At 43.5% G+C, this 17,940-nt stretch overlaps 2 protein-coding genes and 1 pseudogene across 2 annotated transcripts in view; 1 reads left to right on the top strand and 2 right to left on the bottom strand.

Annotated features, from left to right (window-relative positions):
• The window catches only part of LOC129395163 (immunoglobulin lambda-1 light chain-like), a 735,232-nt gene that overhangs the window by 519,242 nt on the left and 198,050 nt on the right, over positions 1-17,940 (bottom strand). The window lies entirely within an intron of this gene.
• ZNF280A (zinc finger protein 280A) lies at positions 9,136-16,172 on the top strand. The gene is made up of 2 exons (XM_034951689.2): positions 9,136-9,344; positions 13,759-16,172. The coding sequence occupies exon 2, from the start codon at positions 13,830-13,832 to the stop codon at positions 15,456-15,458; it is 1,629 nt and encodes a 542-aa protein (XP_034807580.1). The 5' UTR covers positions 9,136-9,344; positions 13,759-13,829; the 3' UTR covers positions 15,459-16,172.
• Positions 11,566-11,654, bottom strand: LOC112438842 (small nucleolar RNA U13; annotated as a pseudogene).

Here is a 17,940-nt window from a genome sequence, read left to right as displayed (position 1 = left end):
CATAGGGGCATACATATTTTCATTGCAATGCTCTATTGCCAAACACACATCATTTTCTTTTAAAGAGCTTCTCTCTGTTATTAGGTTGACGTAAGAATGTGCACGCATTTTGGCTGGGCGTAGTGGCTCACGCCTGTAAACCCAGCACTGTGGAAGGTGGGAGTCCAGAAGTTCAAGGCTGCAGTGAGCCATGATTATGCCACTGCACTCCAGGGTGGAAGACAGAGGAAGACCCTCTCTCAAAAAACAAACAAACAAAATGTTAGCCTCACAAAGAACCTCTACTGGGGCAGTGTGGAGGGGAAATGTGGGGTTGGAGCTGCCACACAGAGTCCCCACTGGGGCGCTACCTAGTGGAGCTGTAGTGGATCCACCCATAGCTTGCACCCTGTGCCTGGAAAAGCCTCAGGCACTCAATGCCAGCCCATGAGAGTAGTGGCAGGGGCTGAACCCCGCATAGCCACAGGGGTGGGGCTGAACCCCGCAAAGCCACAGGGGTGGAGCTGCCTAGGGCCTTGGGAGCCCACCCTTTGCATCAGTGTGTCCTGGATGTGGGACATGGAGTCAAAGGAGATTATTATGGAGCTTTAAGATTTAACAACTGCCCTGCTGGGTTTCAGAATTGCATGGGGCCTGTAGCCCCTTTCTTTTAGCTGATTTCTCCCTTGGGAATGGGAATGTTTACCTAATGGTTGTATCCCCGTTGTATCTTGGAAGTAGCTAACTTATTTTTTATTTTATAGGCTCATATGCAGAAGATTCTTGCCTGGTCTCAGATAAGACTTTGAACTTTTGAGTTAATGCTGGAATAAGTTAAGACTTCGGGGGATTATTGGGAAGGCATGATTGTATTTTGAAATATGAGAAGGACATGAGATTTGGGCGGGGCCAGGGGCAGAATAATATAGTTTGGATGTGTTTGCCCACGGATATCTCATATTGAAATGTAATTCCCACTGTTGGAGGTGGGGCCTGGCGAGAGGCCATTGGATCATGGGTGTGATTTCTCATGAATGGTTTAGCACCATCCCCCTGGGTACTATCCTCCCGATAGTGAGTGAGTTCTCAGTGATCTGGTTGTTTAAAAGTGTGTAGCACCTCCCCTCTTGCTCTGTTGTTCCTGTTTTCACCATATGACATGACTGCTCCCCTTCACCCTCTGTCATGATTGTAAGCCGCCTGCGGCCTCCCCACAAGTAGATGCCACTATGCTTCCTGTACAGCCCACAGAACCGTAAGCCAATTAAACATCTTGATAAATTACCCAGTCTCAGGTATTTCTTTATAACAATGCAAGAATGACCTAATACAGTTAGACTTAGGAGAGATTCTTGTACTTGTCTTACAATAAGAATGATGGGATTTAAAAATATAAATAGGCCAGGCACAGTGGCTCACGCCTGTAATCCAAGCACTTGGGAGGTCAAGGCAGGAGGATCACTTGAATCCAGGAATTGGTGACCAGCTTGGGCAATACAGTGAGACCCCATCTGTACAAAAAATTTAATTTAAAAAAATTAAAATAAGTGAGACACTGTGTATTTGTCTCTCTATGTCTGGCTTATTTCACTTAACATAATGCCAACTGGGTTTACCTACATTGTTGCAAATAACAGCATTTCCTTTGATTCTAAGGCTGAATAGTCACCAGGTATGCTGGCTCTTGCCTGTAAGCCTAGCAGTTTGGGAGGCTGTATTAGTCTATTTTCACACTGCTGATAAAGACATACCTGAGCCTGGGTAATTTATAAAGAAAAATAAATTTGATGGACTTGGAGTTCCACGTAGCTGGGGAGGCCTCACAATCATGGTGGAAGGCAAAAGACACATCTTATATGGCAGCAGGCAAGAGAGAATGAGAGCCAAGTGAAAGGGGGAAACCCCTTAGAAAACCATCAGATCTCAAGAGACTTACTCACTATCATGAGAACAGTATGGGGGAAACCTCCCTCATGACTCAGCTATCTCCCACTGGGTCCCTCCTACAACACGTGGGAATTACGGGAGCTACAATTCAAAATGAGCTTTGGGTGGGGACACAGCCAAACCATATCAGAGGCCAAGGCAGGAGGATCACTTGAGTATAGTATATATAAAAATATAAAATGAAGGAAGGGGCCGGGCACAAGGGCTCACACCTGTAATCCTAGCACTTTGGGTGGCCGAGATGGGCAGATCACCTGAGGTCAGGAGTTCAAGATCAGCCTGGCCAACATGGTGAAACCCCATCTCTACTAAAAATACAAAAAATTAGCCGAGCGTGGTGGTATGCGCCTATAATTCCAGCTACTGGGGAGGTTGAGGCAGGAGAATCACTTGAACCTGGGAGGCAGAGGTTGCAGTGAGCCGAGATTGTGCCACTGCACTCCAGCCTAGAAGACAGAGTGAGACCCTGTCTCGAAAAATAAAAATAAAAATAAAAATAAATAAAATTAAATGAAAGAAGAATCCCTGGCATGGCACTAAATTTAAATGGAAATATGAGTACACTGTATTTTCTAGGTCTGTCTACTGAAGCAATAACAATTGAGCATACTTAGTGCCCAGATCTTGAATGTTTTTTTAAAATTTTGATTGACAGATGACAATTTGTATATATTTTATGATGTACATGATAAATATATGTGCACACATTGTGTAATGATTAAATCAAGCCAATCAACATATCAATCAAGCCAATTAATATAGCAATCACCTCATATTTATAATTTTGTGATGAGAACATTCAAAATCTACTCACTCAGCAATTTTAAAATATACTATACAATATTAATTATAGTCACCATGCTGTAATACTATACATTAGGTCTCCAAAACTAATAATTCCTCCTGTTTAACCAAAACTTTGTACCTTTTAGCCTATTCTCCCCATCCTCTACCCGTCCTGACCCTAATAACTACCATTTTACTCTCTGCTTCTGTGAGTTTAACTTTTTTAGATTCCACCTATAAGTGAGACACTGTGTATTGGTCTCTCTATGTCTGACTTATTTCACTTAACATGATGTCATCCAGGTTTATCCATGTTGTTGTAAATAACAGAACTTCCTTTGATTTTAAGGCTGAATTTTAAGGCTGAATAGTGGTAAGGCATGGTGGCTTTTGCCTGTCATCCTAGCACTTTGGGAGGCCAAGGCAGGAGGATCACTTGAGTACAGGCATTTGTGACCAGCCTGGGCAACAAAGTGAGACCTTGTTTTTTAATTAGCCAGGTGTTGGTGGCAAGCACTTGTGGTCCCAGTTACTTGGGAGGCTGAGGTGGGAGGATTGCTTGAATTCAGGAGTTCAAGGCGGCAGTGAGTTATGATCATCGTGCCACTGCACTCCAGCCTGGGTGACAGAGGAAGATACTGTTTCAAAAAAAAAAAAGAAAGAAAGAAAGAAAGGCTGAATAGCATTTTATTGTGTATACATACCACACTATCTTTATCCATTCATCATGAACACTTAGGTTGATTCCACACCTTGACTGTGGTGAATAGTCCTGCAATGTACATGAGAGTCAAGATACCTCTTTAACATATTGATTTCATTTCCTTCGGATATATACCCAGAAATGGAATTGCTGAATCATACGGTAGCTCTATTTTTAATATTTTGAGGAACCACCATACTGCTTTCCATAATAGCTATATCATGGCCAGAGCAGGAGAGAGGCGGGAGGTGCCACACACTTTAAAACAATTAGGTCTCAGGAGAACCCATTCACTATCATGAGGACAGTACCAAGAGGATGGTACTAAACCAATCATGAGAAATCCACCTCCATGATCCAATCACCTCTCACCAGACTTCATGTCCAACATCAGGGGTTACATTTTGACATGAGATTTGGTTGATTACAACATCCAAACTATATCAGGGGGCATGTCAAAAAAGACATGGAGAGCAAGACTGCCAAAAGCAGAGAGCAGAAACACATATCCACCTTCGGGCACCTTCTGATGCTCTTGGATTCCATTTGGGCAGAGTAAGTACTAGCTCCCTGCAGACCCTGGACTAGGGCCTGTGGCTGCAATGAAAAGAACCTTAGGAGGAAACTCAGGAATAAAAACAGAGAAAGTGAGACTTGAGACTGAAATTATGAAACCAAGGAACTAGAAAACCCTGAGAACAGTTGATTAAAAAAGACGGAATGACCGGGAGATCCAGAGTTTCATCAAAGAACGGGAATTACTTTCCTTTTTTTTTTGAGACAGTCTTACTCTGCTGCCAAGGCTGGAGTGCAGTGGTGTGATCTCGGCAAACTGCAACCTCTGCCTCCCAGGTTCCAGGTGATCCTCCTACCTCAGCCTCCCAAGTAGCTGGGACTATAGGCACCCACCACCACGCTCAGCTAATTTTTCTATTTTTTTGTAGAGACAGGGTTTCGCCATGTTGCCCAGGCTGGTCTCCAACTTCTGGCCTCCCAAAGTGCTGGGATTACAGGCATGAGCCACCATACCTGGCTAGGAATTTCTTTAATGTGAAGAGTTGAGGAAGAAGAATTCATGAATAGTCTAAAGCAATCGACTAGCATCTCAAGCAGTGGGGCATAAAGAAGAGTTGGAAGCACTGTCTCCAGATGGTGATAAGTTTGCAGGACTCCTACTGGACTACTTATGAGGACAAACAGAGGCCAAGGAACCAACCCTGGCCCTGTCCTCATGGTTCTACATAGGATTCTGGGATACAGATGGAAGGACAGCGGTTTTTCAGTTTCTCCTTGTGCAAATATGGTTGTTTTTCCAGCTCCCAAGTACCAGCCCCAGGTTTGCCATCCCCATTTGCTTTGAGGAACTGCTGTCACACCCCTGTCCATGATCTCTGTGAAAGATCCTCAGGTACCAAGATCGGAGTTCTGGAGCATGAACCCTCCAGGGTCAGCTCCATGCCTGTTTTCTGCTGTTCTCCCAGCAGCCCCCAGTCCCCAGCAGCAGCAGTCAACCTCTTGGGCTCTGATTCAGATCCCTGAATTTAAAAATAACTAGAACCTAGATCCCAATACTGTCTGAAGGATAATAGAACAGCACAGTTGTACGTGCTGGTGCGTGACTCCTTCCTCTCTCAGACTGATGTAATGAGAATCAGGTGTGAAATAAATGAATGATCATGACTCTCTCTCTCAAAAAAGGAAAAATAAAGATATGGGGAGCATGGTAAAGGGACTCTCACTTGACATTTGAAGCATCAAAAAAATAATGACAGTATCTGCTTATAACATTTTTAAATAACATAAATCTTCCTGGTGCCACACTGAGAGACAAATCAACATTCTTCTTTACAAAAGACTTAATAAATATTGAAGGAATGATAGAATTTGAAAATGGCCATTCATAAAGTAGGAGATTAGACATACTGTCACTCATACGCATCTTTGCATCCTTCACGTCTATTTTTTTTTTTTTTTTGAGACACAGTCTTGCTCTGTCGCCCAGGCTGGAGTGCAGTGGCGTGATCTCGGCTCACTGCAAGCTCCGCCTCCTGGGTTTGCGCCATTCTCCTGCCTCAGCCTCCCAAGTAGCTAGGACTACAGGTGCCCGCCACCACACCTGGCTAATTTTTTTGTATTTTTAGTAGAGACGGAGTTTCACTGTGTTAGCCAGGATGCTCTTGATCTCCTAACCTCGTGATTCACCCGCCTTGGCCTCCCAAGGTGCTGGGATTAACAGGCGTGAGCCACCACACCCAGCCTTGATCAACAATATCTTAACTGCTATGTCCCCTACCCAAATCAGTGACCTCATCTTTCATCTCCGCTGGTCCTTTAACTGGAGCCACACTTGTCTCTGTGCTCTTCCTTCTTCAGGCCATGAAATGCCTGTGCCTCTGTGTCTTTCTTCTGGCTGGAAAATTCTCCTGATAGTCACCTTTCTTCTCTCCTTCTTTTCTTCCTTTGATGTAACTGTCTCACAAACAGCAATTCCAACTCTGAGTTCATCTGATTAGGCATCTCTTTGTGCATCCCCCAAATTTAACTTCTAGCACTCTGTTTCATAAACACAGCAAGGTGGCATGAGTGATGGTCTGTCCCTGACCTGCATCCATTCCCGACGCGCCATCCATTTCCTATGCTGTGCCTTAAAGCAATAAAGGATTCAAGATTTCAGCCATTTTTTCTTCTTCTTTTTTAATCTTAAGGTCTGCTTCTACCAGTCATTTGAAAAACATATTGTGACAAGCTTTAATCTCATCACTGGAATTCTGTTTGGAAAGTGGGGCTGGTCCGAAAGAGTCCTGGAGAGTGTTTCCCAGTGGAAACTTCCCAAAGGCAGACTGATAAAGAATCAGCTATGGCTTGGCGTGGTGGCTCACGCCTTTAATCCTAGCACTTTGGGAGGCCCAGGTGGGCAGATTACCTGAGATCAGGAGTTCAAGACCAGCCTGGCCAACATGGTGAAACCCTGACTCTACTAAAAATACAAACATTAGCCGGGCGTGTTGGCTCATGCCTGTAATCCCAGCTACTTAGGAGGCTGAGGCACGAGAATTGCTTGAGCCTGGGAGACGGAGGTTGCAGTGAGCAGAGATCACGCCACTGTACTCCAGCCTGGCCAACAGAGTGAAGTCTGAAAAAAAAGAATCAGTTATGGAGGGCAGGGTGCGGGTAGTTCACACCTGTAATCCCAGAACTTTGGGAGGCCGAGGTGGGAAGATTGCTTGAGCTCAGGAGCTTGAGACCAGTTCAGGCAACATAGTGAGACCTCATCTCTACTCAAAAATAAAAATAAATCAGTTAGACATGGTGGCATCTGCCTATTGTCCTGGCTACTTGGGAGGCTGAGGTGGGAGGATCGCTTGGGTCCAGGACATCAAGACTGCATGATCGTTCCACTGCACTCCAGCCTGGGCAACAGAGTGTAAGACCATGTCTCAAAAAAAAAAATAAATAAATAAATAAAAATTTTTTTAAAAATCAATGATGAGGATGTTTCACCACATTCTGTGACCTTTGGATGCATTACAGTTAGTTTTCTGCAGAAAAAGAGGATATATTTTATAAGGAAACATAAATGTTTCATAGGAAAGGCGTGTATCCTGATGCAAATTTATATTCAGACCATGTGATTTTATTTTTACTAGATTAGTGGGTTAGAATAGCTTGGTTAGAACAGCTAGATGTGGTCTTATTTGGGACTTTTAAAACTGAGCAAAAGAAAATAAGATGCAACTCCGAGCTATTTCTAGACACTCCTCTCAATTTTCTCACCTCCACAAGCATTGTTACCACAACCTTCTGTCTCAGGGGAAGGGCCTGCTTTATACGTGAGCCAGCCCCTGACCACTGCCTAGGCTTCCTGGAATCTTCCTAGCAGGATTCTGCTTCTGGAAAAGAGGAAGGAGTGAATATCAGTTCTGCAGAATACACATTTCCTTTCCTTTCTTTCCTTCCTTTTTTTCTCTTTCTTTCCTTCTTTCTTTCTCTGTCTTCCTTTCTTTTTTCTTTTTTTATTTTTTTGAGACAGGGTTTCACTCTGTCACCCAGGCTAATTTTTTGTATTTTCCTGTGGAGACACGGTTTTGCCAGGTTGCCCAGGCTAGTCTCAAACTCCTGGGCTCAAGCCATCTGCCTGCCTCTGCCTAAGCGCTGGGATTACAGGCGTGAGCCACCATGCCCGGCCCCTGTTAGAACTTTACTAAGTCTTGCACTTCATTTCACTTTGCTTGCTTATTTATTTATGAATGAATGAATGAGACAAGGTCTCTCTCTTCCATCCAGGCTAAAGTATGTGATGCAATCATAGTTCACTGCAACCTCGATCTCCCTGGTTCAAGCAATCCTCCCACCTGAGCCTCCCGGGTAGCTGGGACTACAGGCACGTGCTACAATGCCTGGCTAATTAAAAAAAATTTTTTTTCTTTTGTAGAAACAGAGGTCTTGATATTTTGCTGAGGTTTGTCTGGATTTCCTGGGCTCAAAGATCTTTCACCTCAGCCTTTGATAGCTGGGACTACAGGTGTACCTCAGCAGCGGGCCTCATTTCACCTTCCTTTCCAGGGGCATGCTCTTGGCTGCTTGCAATGCCCTCAAGCAGCCTTTCCCCAGTCCCTAGACAAGAATAAAGACCATGGGTCACACACTTTTATACCACCTTGGGCTCTGCCTACTGGGTTCAAGTGATTATTCTGCCTCAGCCTCCCGAGTACCTGGGATTACAGGCACGCACGGCCACGCCCAGGAAATTTTTGTATTTTACTTTATAAAGAATAGAGACAGGTTTTCACCATGTTGGCCAGGCTGGTCTCAAACTACTGGGCTCATGTGATCTGCTGCCTCGGCCTTCAAAAGTGCTGGGATTACAGATGTGAGTCACCACACCCGGCCCAGAAAGGTATTTTTAAAGTTTTATCAGGAGATGGTACTTTAGAACATTTTAATTTGCAAATGATTTTCGTTTTAATTTTGAGACTTGATTGCATTGCGTTGGAATGGGGGTGGAAATATAGATATTTCTTACCTGTCAAGGGACTCTCGAGGCTCCCCCTCCCCCGCTTTCTAATCTGTGTTGCAAAGCCTGTAAAGAGAGTGAAAGGGTGGGCCTGAAATTCAGCTGAGAAGGTTCCAGGGAGGGGGTAGTGAAGGAGGAGGGAGGAGGGAGAGACAGAGGGAAAGAAGTGAGAGGGGATGGGAGGGAACCAGGATAGACCTTTGACCCCTGGAAATGGATTAAGAAGGGAGTGGGCTGCTGCTTGGAGAAAGCTGTTGAAGACTCACAGTGAGGACCCTGTTTGGACACCCGGAAACTCGTACGGGAGCTCAGTCTTCAAGGGCCGTCAGAGTGAGACCCACCCTGTCCCCTGGGGCTCCTACTGGAAAGACATCTGCTTTTTAACTCGCTCACCTCTGAGCTCTGTTGGAACAGACATGTGGACTGCCTCCCACTCCGCATCCCTTCTCATCCCCAATAGCTGAGGGCCCAGGCACACTGAAGAGAAAGTGGCAGACTCTGAACAAGAGAGAGAGGAGGGAGGATGCCCATCACCAGCTGAATCAACCTGGAAGGCAGCCCTGAAGCCCCACCCTCATTCTTTCCTTTGAGTAGCAATTGGAGGAAAGCTTTTGGCAATCAAGCTGGACAACGACTGAAAATCCAATCAGGATAAACTGCTTCAGACACGTGACTGGAAAAATGATTGGGCTATATGGGGCTTAAAAGGAGTGGGACCTTCTGATCTGGCCTCAGAAAGGACTTTGAAGAGCAAGCGGCGTTGTTCGCCTGCGGAAGCAGTGCTGCCGGTCTCTGGACAAATTTCTCCGGGAAGTGGAGACAAGGAAGCTCCAGCTTCGCTTTCCCTTGTGGCCCAGAGTGGAACACACTGAGCTGCACTGAATCATCTGGATGCACTCGCAACTTTAGGAACTGGTGAGCTGAGAAATTTGCTATCTTTCATTTTGCTCCTCTAAAACTAGAGCTGGCAAACTTGTTCTGTGAAAGACTAGATGGCAAATATTTTAGGCATTGCGATTCTCTGCTTCAACTACAGTAGTCTTCCCTTATCCAGGGTTTTCCTTTCTGTGCTTTCAGTTACCTGAGGTTCCAAAATATTAATTGGAAAATTCCAGAAATAGGCAATACATAAATTTTAAGTCGCCAGCCCTTCTGAGTAGTGTGATAAGCTCTTGAGTCAGCCCTGCCCTGGGATGGTAATCCTCCCTTTGTCCTGAGTCCCCATGCTGTTGGCTGGCTGCGCTCTCTGTACCTTAGTCACTTAGGAGTGGTCGCAGTTATCAGAGTGACTGTCCTGGTGGTATCTCAGTGCTTGTGTTCAATTAACCCTTATGGTACTTAATAATGGCCCCAAAGTACAAGGGTAGCAATGCTGGCGATTCAAATATGCCAAAAAGAAGCTGTAAAGTGCTTGCTTCCTTTAAGTGAAAATGGGAAAGTTTTTAACATAATAAGGAAAGAAAACAAAATCGTATGCTAAGGTTGCCAAGATCTACAGTACATAAAGATATTTTGTCAGCGAGAGATTGCATTCACATACCTTTAATTTAATTTATTAATTTATTTTTTTGAAACGGAGTTTCACTCTGGCCGCCCAGGCTGGAGTGCCACGGCGCGATCTCGGCTCACTGCAACCCACGCCTCCCGGGTTCAAGTGATTCTCCTGCCTCAGCCTCCCAAGTAGCTGAGATTACAGGTGCTCGCCACTATGCCCAGATAATTTTTGTATTTTTAGTAGAGATGGGTTTCACCATGTTGGCCAGGCTGGTCTCAAACTCCTGACCTCAGGTGATCCACCCACCTCAGCCTCCCAAAGTGCTGAGGTTACAGGCATGAGCCACCACGCCCTATCTCACATATCTTTTATTACAGTATATTGTTATAATTATTTTGTTATGCTTAACCTCTTACTGTGCCTATTTATAAATTAAGCTTGATCATAGATATGTACATATATGAAAAAATATAGTATATATTGAATTTGGTTCCATCTGCAGTTTCAAGCATCCACTTCGGGGGTCTTGGAACATATGCCCCAAAGATAAGGGGGTACTACTATACTCAACTGTGTCATAGAAGTGTGAAAGCAGCCATGGACAACAGCACTAAAAAAATGATTATGGCTGTGTTCCACAACACTTTATGGTGAACACTGACATTTTGAATGTTATATAATTTTCACGTCACAAAATATTCCTTTTTTCTTTTTTTTTGTTTTTGAGACAGTCTCACTCTGTCACCCAGGCTGGAGCACAGTGGTGCGATCTTTGCTCACTGCAACCTCCACCTCCCAGGTTCAAGAGATTCTCCTGCCTCAGCCTCCCGAGTAGCTGGGACTACAGGCATCTGCTACCATGCCTGGCTAATTTTTGTATTTTTAGTAGAGAAGGGGTTTCACCATGTTGGCCAGGCTGGTCTCGAACTCCTGAGCTCAAGTGATCCGCCCACCTCGGCCTCCCAAAAGTGCTGGGATTACAGGCGTGAGCCACCGCGCCCCGCTTCCTTTTGCGTGTTTATTCCCCCCAATTTAAAAATGTACAAGTTTAAAAAAATCTTAATTAAAAAAAGTAAGAAAACAATACCTTAAAAATGTAAGAAACATTCTTGGCTTCCTGACTGTACAAAAACAGGGGAAGGGCCAATTTTCCAATTTCTGTCTTAAACCATTGTTTGCCAAAATGTAGCTGATATCCATTAGAGAACTACAAAACAAGTTTAGTGGGCTGTCAGCTTACAAAAAGAAATAGGATTTTTCACTGACTATAAGATGCCATCAATTGGCCGGGCACAGTGGCTCATGCCTGTAATCCCAGCACTTTGGGAGGCCGAGGCGGGCGGATCACGAGGTCAGGAGATCGAGACCATCCTGGCTAACACGGTGAAACCCCGTCTCTACTAAAAATACAAAAAATTAGCCGGGCGAGGTGGCGGGCGCCCGTAGTCCCAGCTCCGCAGGAGACTGAGGCAGGAGAATGGTGTGAACCCCGCGGGGCGGAGCCTGCAGTGAGCCGAGATCGCGCCACTGCACTCCAGCCTGGGCGACAGAGCGAGACTCCATCTCAAAAAAAAAAAAAAAAGATGCCATCAATTATAAAAGATACATTACTCTCCTTTTTTTTTTTTTTTTTTTTTTTTACATCAGATGTTAAACATGCTGATATAACAAGGTTTGAGGGAGGCACATCTCACATGAGTGAAAACCCAAGCTTATCCTCACAAAAGGATCCGAGATATGTCATTTTTGATTCCACTATGAAATAAAAATATATACTGCAAAAACAAATTATGAAATGTATTTTATATTGATGAGATGCTATGATGAGATGCAATCTGATTTAGAGATGTTAAAATGGAAATCTAAGCCTATACCTTAGAATCAATAAAATATGGCATAGAAGGTATCAGAGCCTATCCCTTGCGGTAAGGTGAAGGTATTAGAGTATTTGACAAAACTTTTGTTTCAATTTACACACACATACACACAGGTTTACCTTCTCCCTTGTACAACAGTTATTAAATCATTTGGATTTGGATTTCATTAAATGCTTAGAGAATCTGGAATAACGAATTAGAGCCTCTGGTACACCTAAATGATCATATTAATAACAGCTACTATTTATTTAACAAAGATTTAGCATGCACAGTATGACAGATATTGCTCTATAAGCTGAGGAGTAAATGAAACACAACACCCTGCCCTCATGTGGCATACAGTTTCGTGGGTAAACACAGAAAAGAAGCAAGTTATATTTTTAAATTTTCTGTAGAGATGGGTCTTGCTATGTTGCCCAGGCTGGTCTCGAGCTCCTGACCTCAAGCAATCCTCCCGCCTTGGCCTTACAAAGTGTTGGGATTACAGGTACGAGCCACTGCACCTGTCCCATTTTTTGTTGTTGTTTTAAGACACAGAGTCTTCCTTTCCTCTGTCACCCAGGCTGGATGCAGTGACATGATATAGCTCACTGTAATCTCAAACTCCTGGGCTTGCAAGATATATTTTACATATTGTGTGGTAGGCAGTGATAAATGCTAAGTTGAAAAATAACATTGAGGGTTTGAACATATGAGTTAAGGAGGTTGTGATTTTTGATATTGTGGTCAGGTAAGCCTTGCTGAAGAGGAACCATGGGACTGAGGCAGACCAGGAGCCCAGATGGGGTTAATCTGGGGAAAGAGGCACGCAACGTCCGGGAACAACAAAAGTTCTGAAAAAGAAAAAGGCCTGGTGTGTTCCAGATTCACGGAGCTCAGGATGGCTGCATCAGAGCAACAGAGGAGTTAGCAAGGGCGATGATGACCTAAGGTTCTATGGGGGAAATTTAAAGTTTGCTGGTGTTTCCTATGAATGAAATGGAAAGTCATTGAAGACTTAAGAGCAAAATATACTTGCTCCCCTGTATATTTTAACAGGGGCATTGGGGCCACCATGGGGAGATCTGACAAAACTTTTAAGACTGGCAACTTCTGCAGTGATCCAGGGAGAGAACATGGTACCTTCCATCAGGGAGGTGGCAGTAGATGTGGAAGAGAGTAGTCAGATTCTGGACATCTTTAAAAAATAGAGCAGACTAGCTTTGCTAATTGATTGGCTGTAGTGTATGAGAGAAAGTCTGGCAAAGGATGACTCTGAAGTTTGTAGACTGAGCAACTGAGTTTACTGAGAAAAGGAACATTACAGGAACAGCAAAGGGTGTGTGTGTGTGTGTGTTGTGATTTGTGTGTGTGTGTTGTGATTTGTGTGTGTGTGTGTGTGTGTGTGTGTGATGGGGTCTCATTTGGTTGCCCAGGCTGGAGTGCAGTGGCATGAACGTAGCTTTGAAGTCCTGGGCTCAAGTGTTCCTCTTGGCTCAGCCTCCCAAGTAGCTGGGACCACAGGTGTGTACCACCATGCCAAGCTAATTTTTTTTAATTGTTAAATTTTTTTGTAGAGATGGGGTCTTGCTATGTTGCCCAGGCTAGGAGCAGAATGTTTTTGAGAGAAGTTTTATTCAAGTTGGTTAGAAACCTTAGACATCTGAGAGAGTACCTGTGGGATGAGGAGGAGGTGAGTGAGGCATCTAGAGTGCAAAATTTAGAGGCAAGCACTCTGAGATGTTCCATCTGCACCTCCTGAAATCTTGCTTCCTTTGCCTCACAACTGCAGAAGACCAGGGGAGGAGAGACAGGTAAATTTGAAATTATTATGCCATTTAAAATGTTTCAAGCCTTATTTCTGACGTGTAAAATAGAGATGTGGATGGTTATCTCAGTGTTTTAAGGGAGGATACAATAAAGTAATGATTTTGTCTTTCGAAATAAATATTGACTATTGTCACATGGTTGCACTTAGGTGGCAATTTGTAAAAAGACAGCTCTGGAAGTTGAAGAGACCAGTGGCTTCAAGCAAAAAGTAAATTGAAAATGGGAGATATCTTTTTGTGTAAGAAAGTGGAATCACCAAAGAAGAATTTGAGAGAATCCAAACAAAGGGAGGAGGATGATGAAGATCCAGATCTGATCTATGTTGGGGTGGAGCATGTACATAGAGATGCTGAAATTCTCTTTGTCGGGATGATTTCAAATTCAAAACCAGTCGTTTCAAACATTTTGAACAGAGTCACCCCAGGCTCAAATTCAAGAAGAAAGAAAGGCCACTTCCGTCAATATCCTGCTCACGTGTCACAGCCTGCAAATCATGTGACCTCTATGGCAAAAGCCATCATGCCAGTTTCTCTGTCTGAGGGGCGATCAACAGATAGTCCTGTCACTATGAAGTCTTCATCTGAACCTGGTTATAAAATGAGCTCGCCACAAGTTGTTTCTCCCGATTCCTCAGATTCGCTCCCCGCAGGGACTCAGCGTCTAGTTGGAGCTATGGTCTCTGGAGGAGGCAGAAATGAGAGTTCTCCTGATTCAAAGCGACTTTCCACTTCAGATATAAACAGCAGAGATTCCAAAAGGGTTAAACTCAGGGATGGAATCCCAGGGGTACCTTCTTTAGCTGTGGTCCCTTCAGATATCTCTTCTACAATAAGCACAAATACACCCTCACAGGGGGTCTGCAACTCATCAAACCATGTTCAGAATGGAGTAACGTTTCCTTGGGCTGATGCTAATGGAAAGGCACATTTCAATCTTACAAATCCAGAGAGAGCAAATGAGTCTGGCCTGGCAATGACAGACATTTCAAGTCTAGCAAGTCAAAACAAGACCTTTGATCCCAAGAAAGAAAATCCCATCGTGTTACTTAGCAACTTTTACTATGGACAGCATAAAGGAGATGGGCAGCCGGAACAGAAGACTCACACCACCTTTAAATGCCTCAGCTGCGTGAAAGTTCTAAAAAATATTAAGTTTATGAATCACATGAAGCATCATTTGGAATTTGAGAAGCAGAGGAACGACAGCTGGGAAGACCACACCACCTGCCAGCACTGCCACCGGCAGTTTCCCACTCCCTTCCAGCTACAGTGTCACATTGATAGTGTACACATCGCCATGGAGCCCTCTGCTGTCTGTAAAATCTGTGAATTGTCATTTGAAACAGATCAGGTCCTCTTACAACACATGAAGGACCATCATAAGCCTGGCGAAATGCCCTATGTGTGCCAGGTTTGCCATTACAGATCGTCGGTCTTTGCTGATGTGGAAACACATTTTAGAACGTGCCATGAAAACACGAAGAATTTGCTTTGTCTGTTTTGTCTCAAACTTTTCAAAACCGCAATACCATACATGAATCATTGTTGGAGGCACAGCAGAAGGAGGGTCCTTCAGTGTTCCAAGTGCCGGTTACAGTTTTTGACGTTGAAGGAGGAAATAGAGCACAAAACCAAGGACCATCAAACATTTAAAAAGCCGGAGCAACTGCAAGGGTTGCCTCGTGAAACAAAAGTTATTATTCAAACTTCAGTTCAGCCAGGATCAAGTGGTATGGCTTCCGTTATTGTTAGCAACACTGACCCTCAATCTTCTCCTGTAAAAACTAAAAAGAAGACGGCTATGAACACTAGAGATTCCAGACTCCTTTGCAGCAAGGATTCTAGCTGAAAATATGTTCGACTGACTTCCAGGAGTTCCGAAAGGCAGAAGTGAGGCTAGGCCATATGTGCATTGTGGCTGTAGATGCTAGCAAGCAATGTCATCAACTGTCAGGTTGTTTTTTACAGTGACATCTCATCAGCTCCCTATTGTCAAGAAGTAGCTCCGAAGTCTTTGAGCCCTTTCCCAGTCAAATGCTCCCAACAGGGCATCCCTTATTCTGACCTCAGAGGTTTTTCTTGTTTATGAACTTTAAATAAATGGAATCACACAAAGATTCTTGTCTTTGGCTTTTTAAAATAAGTGAGATGGCTGGGCGTGATGGCTCATGCCTGTAATCCCAGCACTTTGGGAGACTGAGGTGGGTGGATCACTTGGGGTCAGAAGTTTGAGACAAGGCTGGCCAACATAGTGAAACCCCTTCTCTGCATAAAATAGAAAAATTAGCCAAGCGTGGTGGTGGGCGCCTGTAGTCCCAGCTACTCAGGAGGCTGAGGCAGGAAAATAGCTTGAACCTGGGAGGGGGAGTTTGCACTGAGCTGAGATCGCGCCACTGCCCTCCAGCCTGGGTGACAGAGCATGACTGTCTCAAAATAAAGTAAAATGAAATAAAATAAGTGAGATGCATTTTTGCTGTGTGTAGCAGTAGCACATTCTTTTTCATTGCTGGGTAGAATTTTGTTGAGTGACTGTGGCAGTTTTGTATAAATTTATTTCACTGTTGATGGACTTTGAGGCTGATTCTTTGGCAATTTTGAATAAAGCTGCTATGAGCTTGTGCGTGTCTTTTGGTAAGCATGTAATCATTTCTCGTGGGTATATATAGCTATGAGAAGTGCTGGAACTGCATATATTTAGCTGTCTAGTGTAGATACTGCCAAATACATTTCCAGAGTGATTGAAACGATTTACATTCCCACCACCGATACTGCGAATTCCATTGCTACTGATCCAGCACTTGGTACTGTCAGTCCTTTTAGTAAGTGCCCTTCTCTTGAAATTGTAGTGGTACCTTATTGTGGCTTTAATTTGCATTTCCCTGATGATTAATGGACCTTGAGATTATATAGTTATCGGCCACGTGAGTATTTCTTTTTATTAAATGTCTATTCAAGTTTTGCCCCCTCCTACCTTTTTAAAAACTGGGCTGTCGACTGGGAAGGGTGCTGGGGCACTGGAAATGTCCCATATTTGGATCTAAATCGTGGTTTTATGGTTTATCTTTCATGAGTCTTATTTAAGAAATTGTCTACAAACAACATAAAGATATTCCTTCTATGTTCTAGAAGCTTTACTGTTTTGATGAGACATCTCAAACTGATTTTTTGTTAATGGTGTGATAAGGCACGAAGACTAATTTTTTCATATACATACCCAAAATCAATCAGCACCACTTACTAAAAAGACCACTCCTTCCCTACTGTATTGCCGTAGAAACTGTGTGAATCAGGTATGATTGTATATATGTGTTTCTGGAATCTATTTCATTTCATTTGTCCTGTTCTCTATCCTTGTGCTAATGCTGCAGTATCTTAATTATTGTAGCTTTGCATAATCCTCCATGTGGTAGTTTCATTTCTCCAACTTTGGTGTTCAAAATTGCCTTGGCTATTCCAAATGCTTTGCGAATTGAAGTGGCTTTCATGGGTGTGCTTTTCTTGGTCTCAGACTCAGGTAGAATAGTTTACTTTAATTGTGATGTTAGCTGTGGGGCTCTTTGTAGTTACCCACTGAGTACACGGGAATCAACTTACAAATCAGTAACAGAAAGATCACTGAAAAAAAACCCAAAGTTCCTAAATTAGGCAATACATTTCTAAACAGGGCTGGGACTAGGGTGAGGCAAGCAGGGAACCTAAGGTGACAACATGCCATACCTGAAGCTGGGCGTGGGTCTCTCCTTAATGTGCCCCAGCCTCCTTGCTTATCTCACCCCAGTCCTGGTCCTCATTCTGAATAACCCATAGCTCCTCTAAGAAATTGCAGTGAAAAAAGGAAAATGTTGAACTGAAAGATATTGAAAACAACCACAAAATTTATGGGATGGAACTAAAGCAGTTCATGGGAATTTATATTTCTAAATGCATATATTTGGGAAGAAGAAAGGTTGACTAATGATCTAAGTCAGTGCTGTCCGTAGATCTTTCTGCAATAATGAAAATGCTCTACTTCTGCTCTGTCCAATATGCTACAGATGACTATTGATCTGTTGAAATGTGGCAAGTGTGACTGAGGTACTAAATTTTTTATTTTATTTTTGATTAATTTAAAACTAAAAGGCTATTTTTGATTAATTTAAAACTAAAGGAAGAAGAGACAAATCTTCCTTAAAGAAGAATTGCAAAGTAATTTGTGTAGATAATTTTCCTTCAATGAGACCTCACGGCCTTCCTGCATGTAGGCAAGATTTAGAATAAGGTATGAAAGGGGGGGAAAGTAATTTACAGCGGAGAAGCCAGTAGGAAGTCTTATTGATAGCATGGATCGCTGA

Source organism: Pan paniscus, chromosome 23, assembly GCF_029289425.2.
Source record: "Pan paniscus chromosome 23, NHGRI_mPanPan1-v2.0_pri, whole genome shotgun sequence".
NCBI lineage: Eukaryota > Metazoa > Chordata > Mammalia > Primates > Hominidae > Pan > Pan paniscus.
The sequence above is the reverse complement of the archived record's forward strand: the minus strand, read 5'-3'. Positions and strand labels throughout refer to the sequence as shown.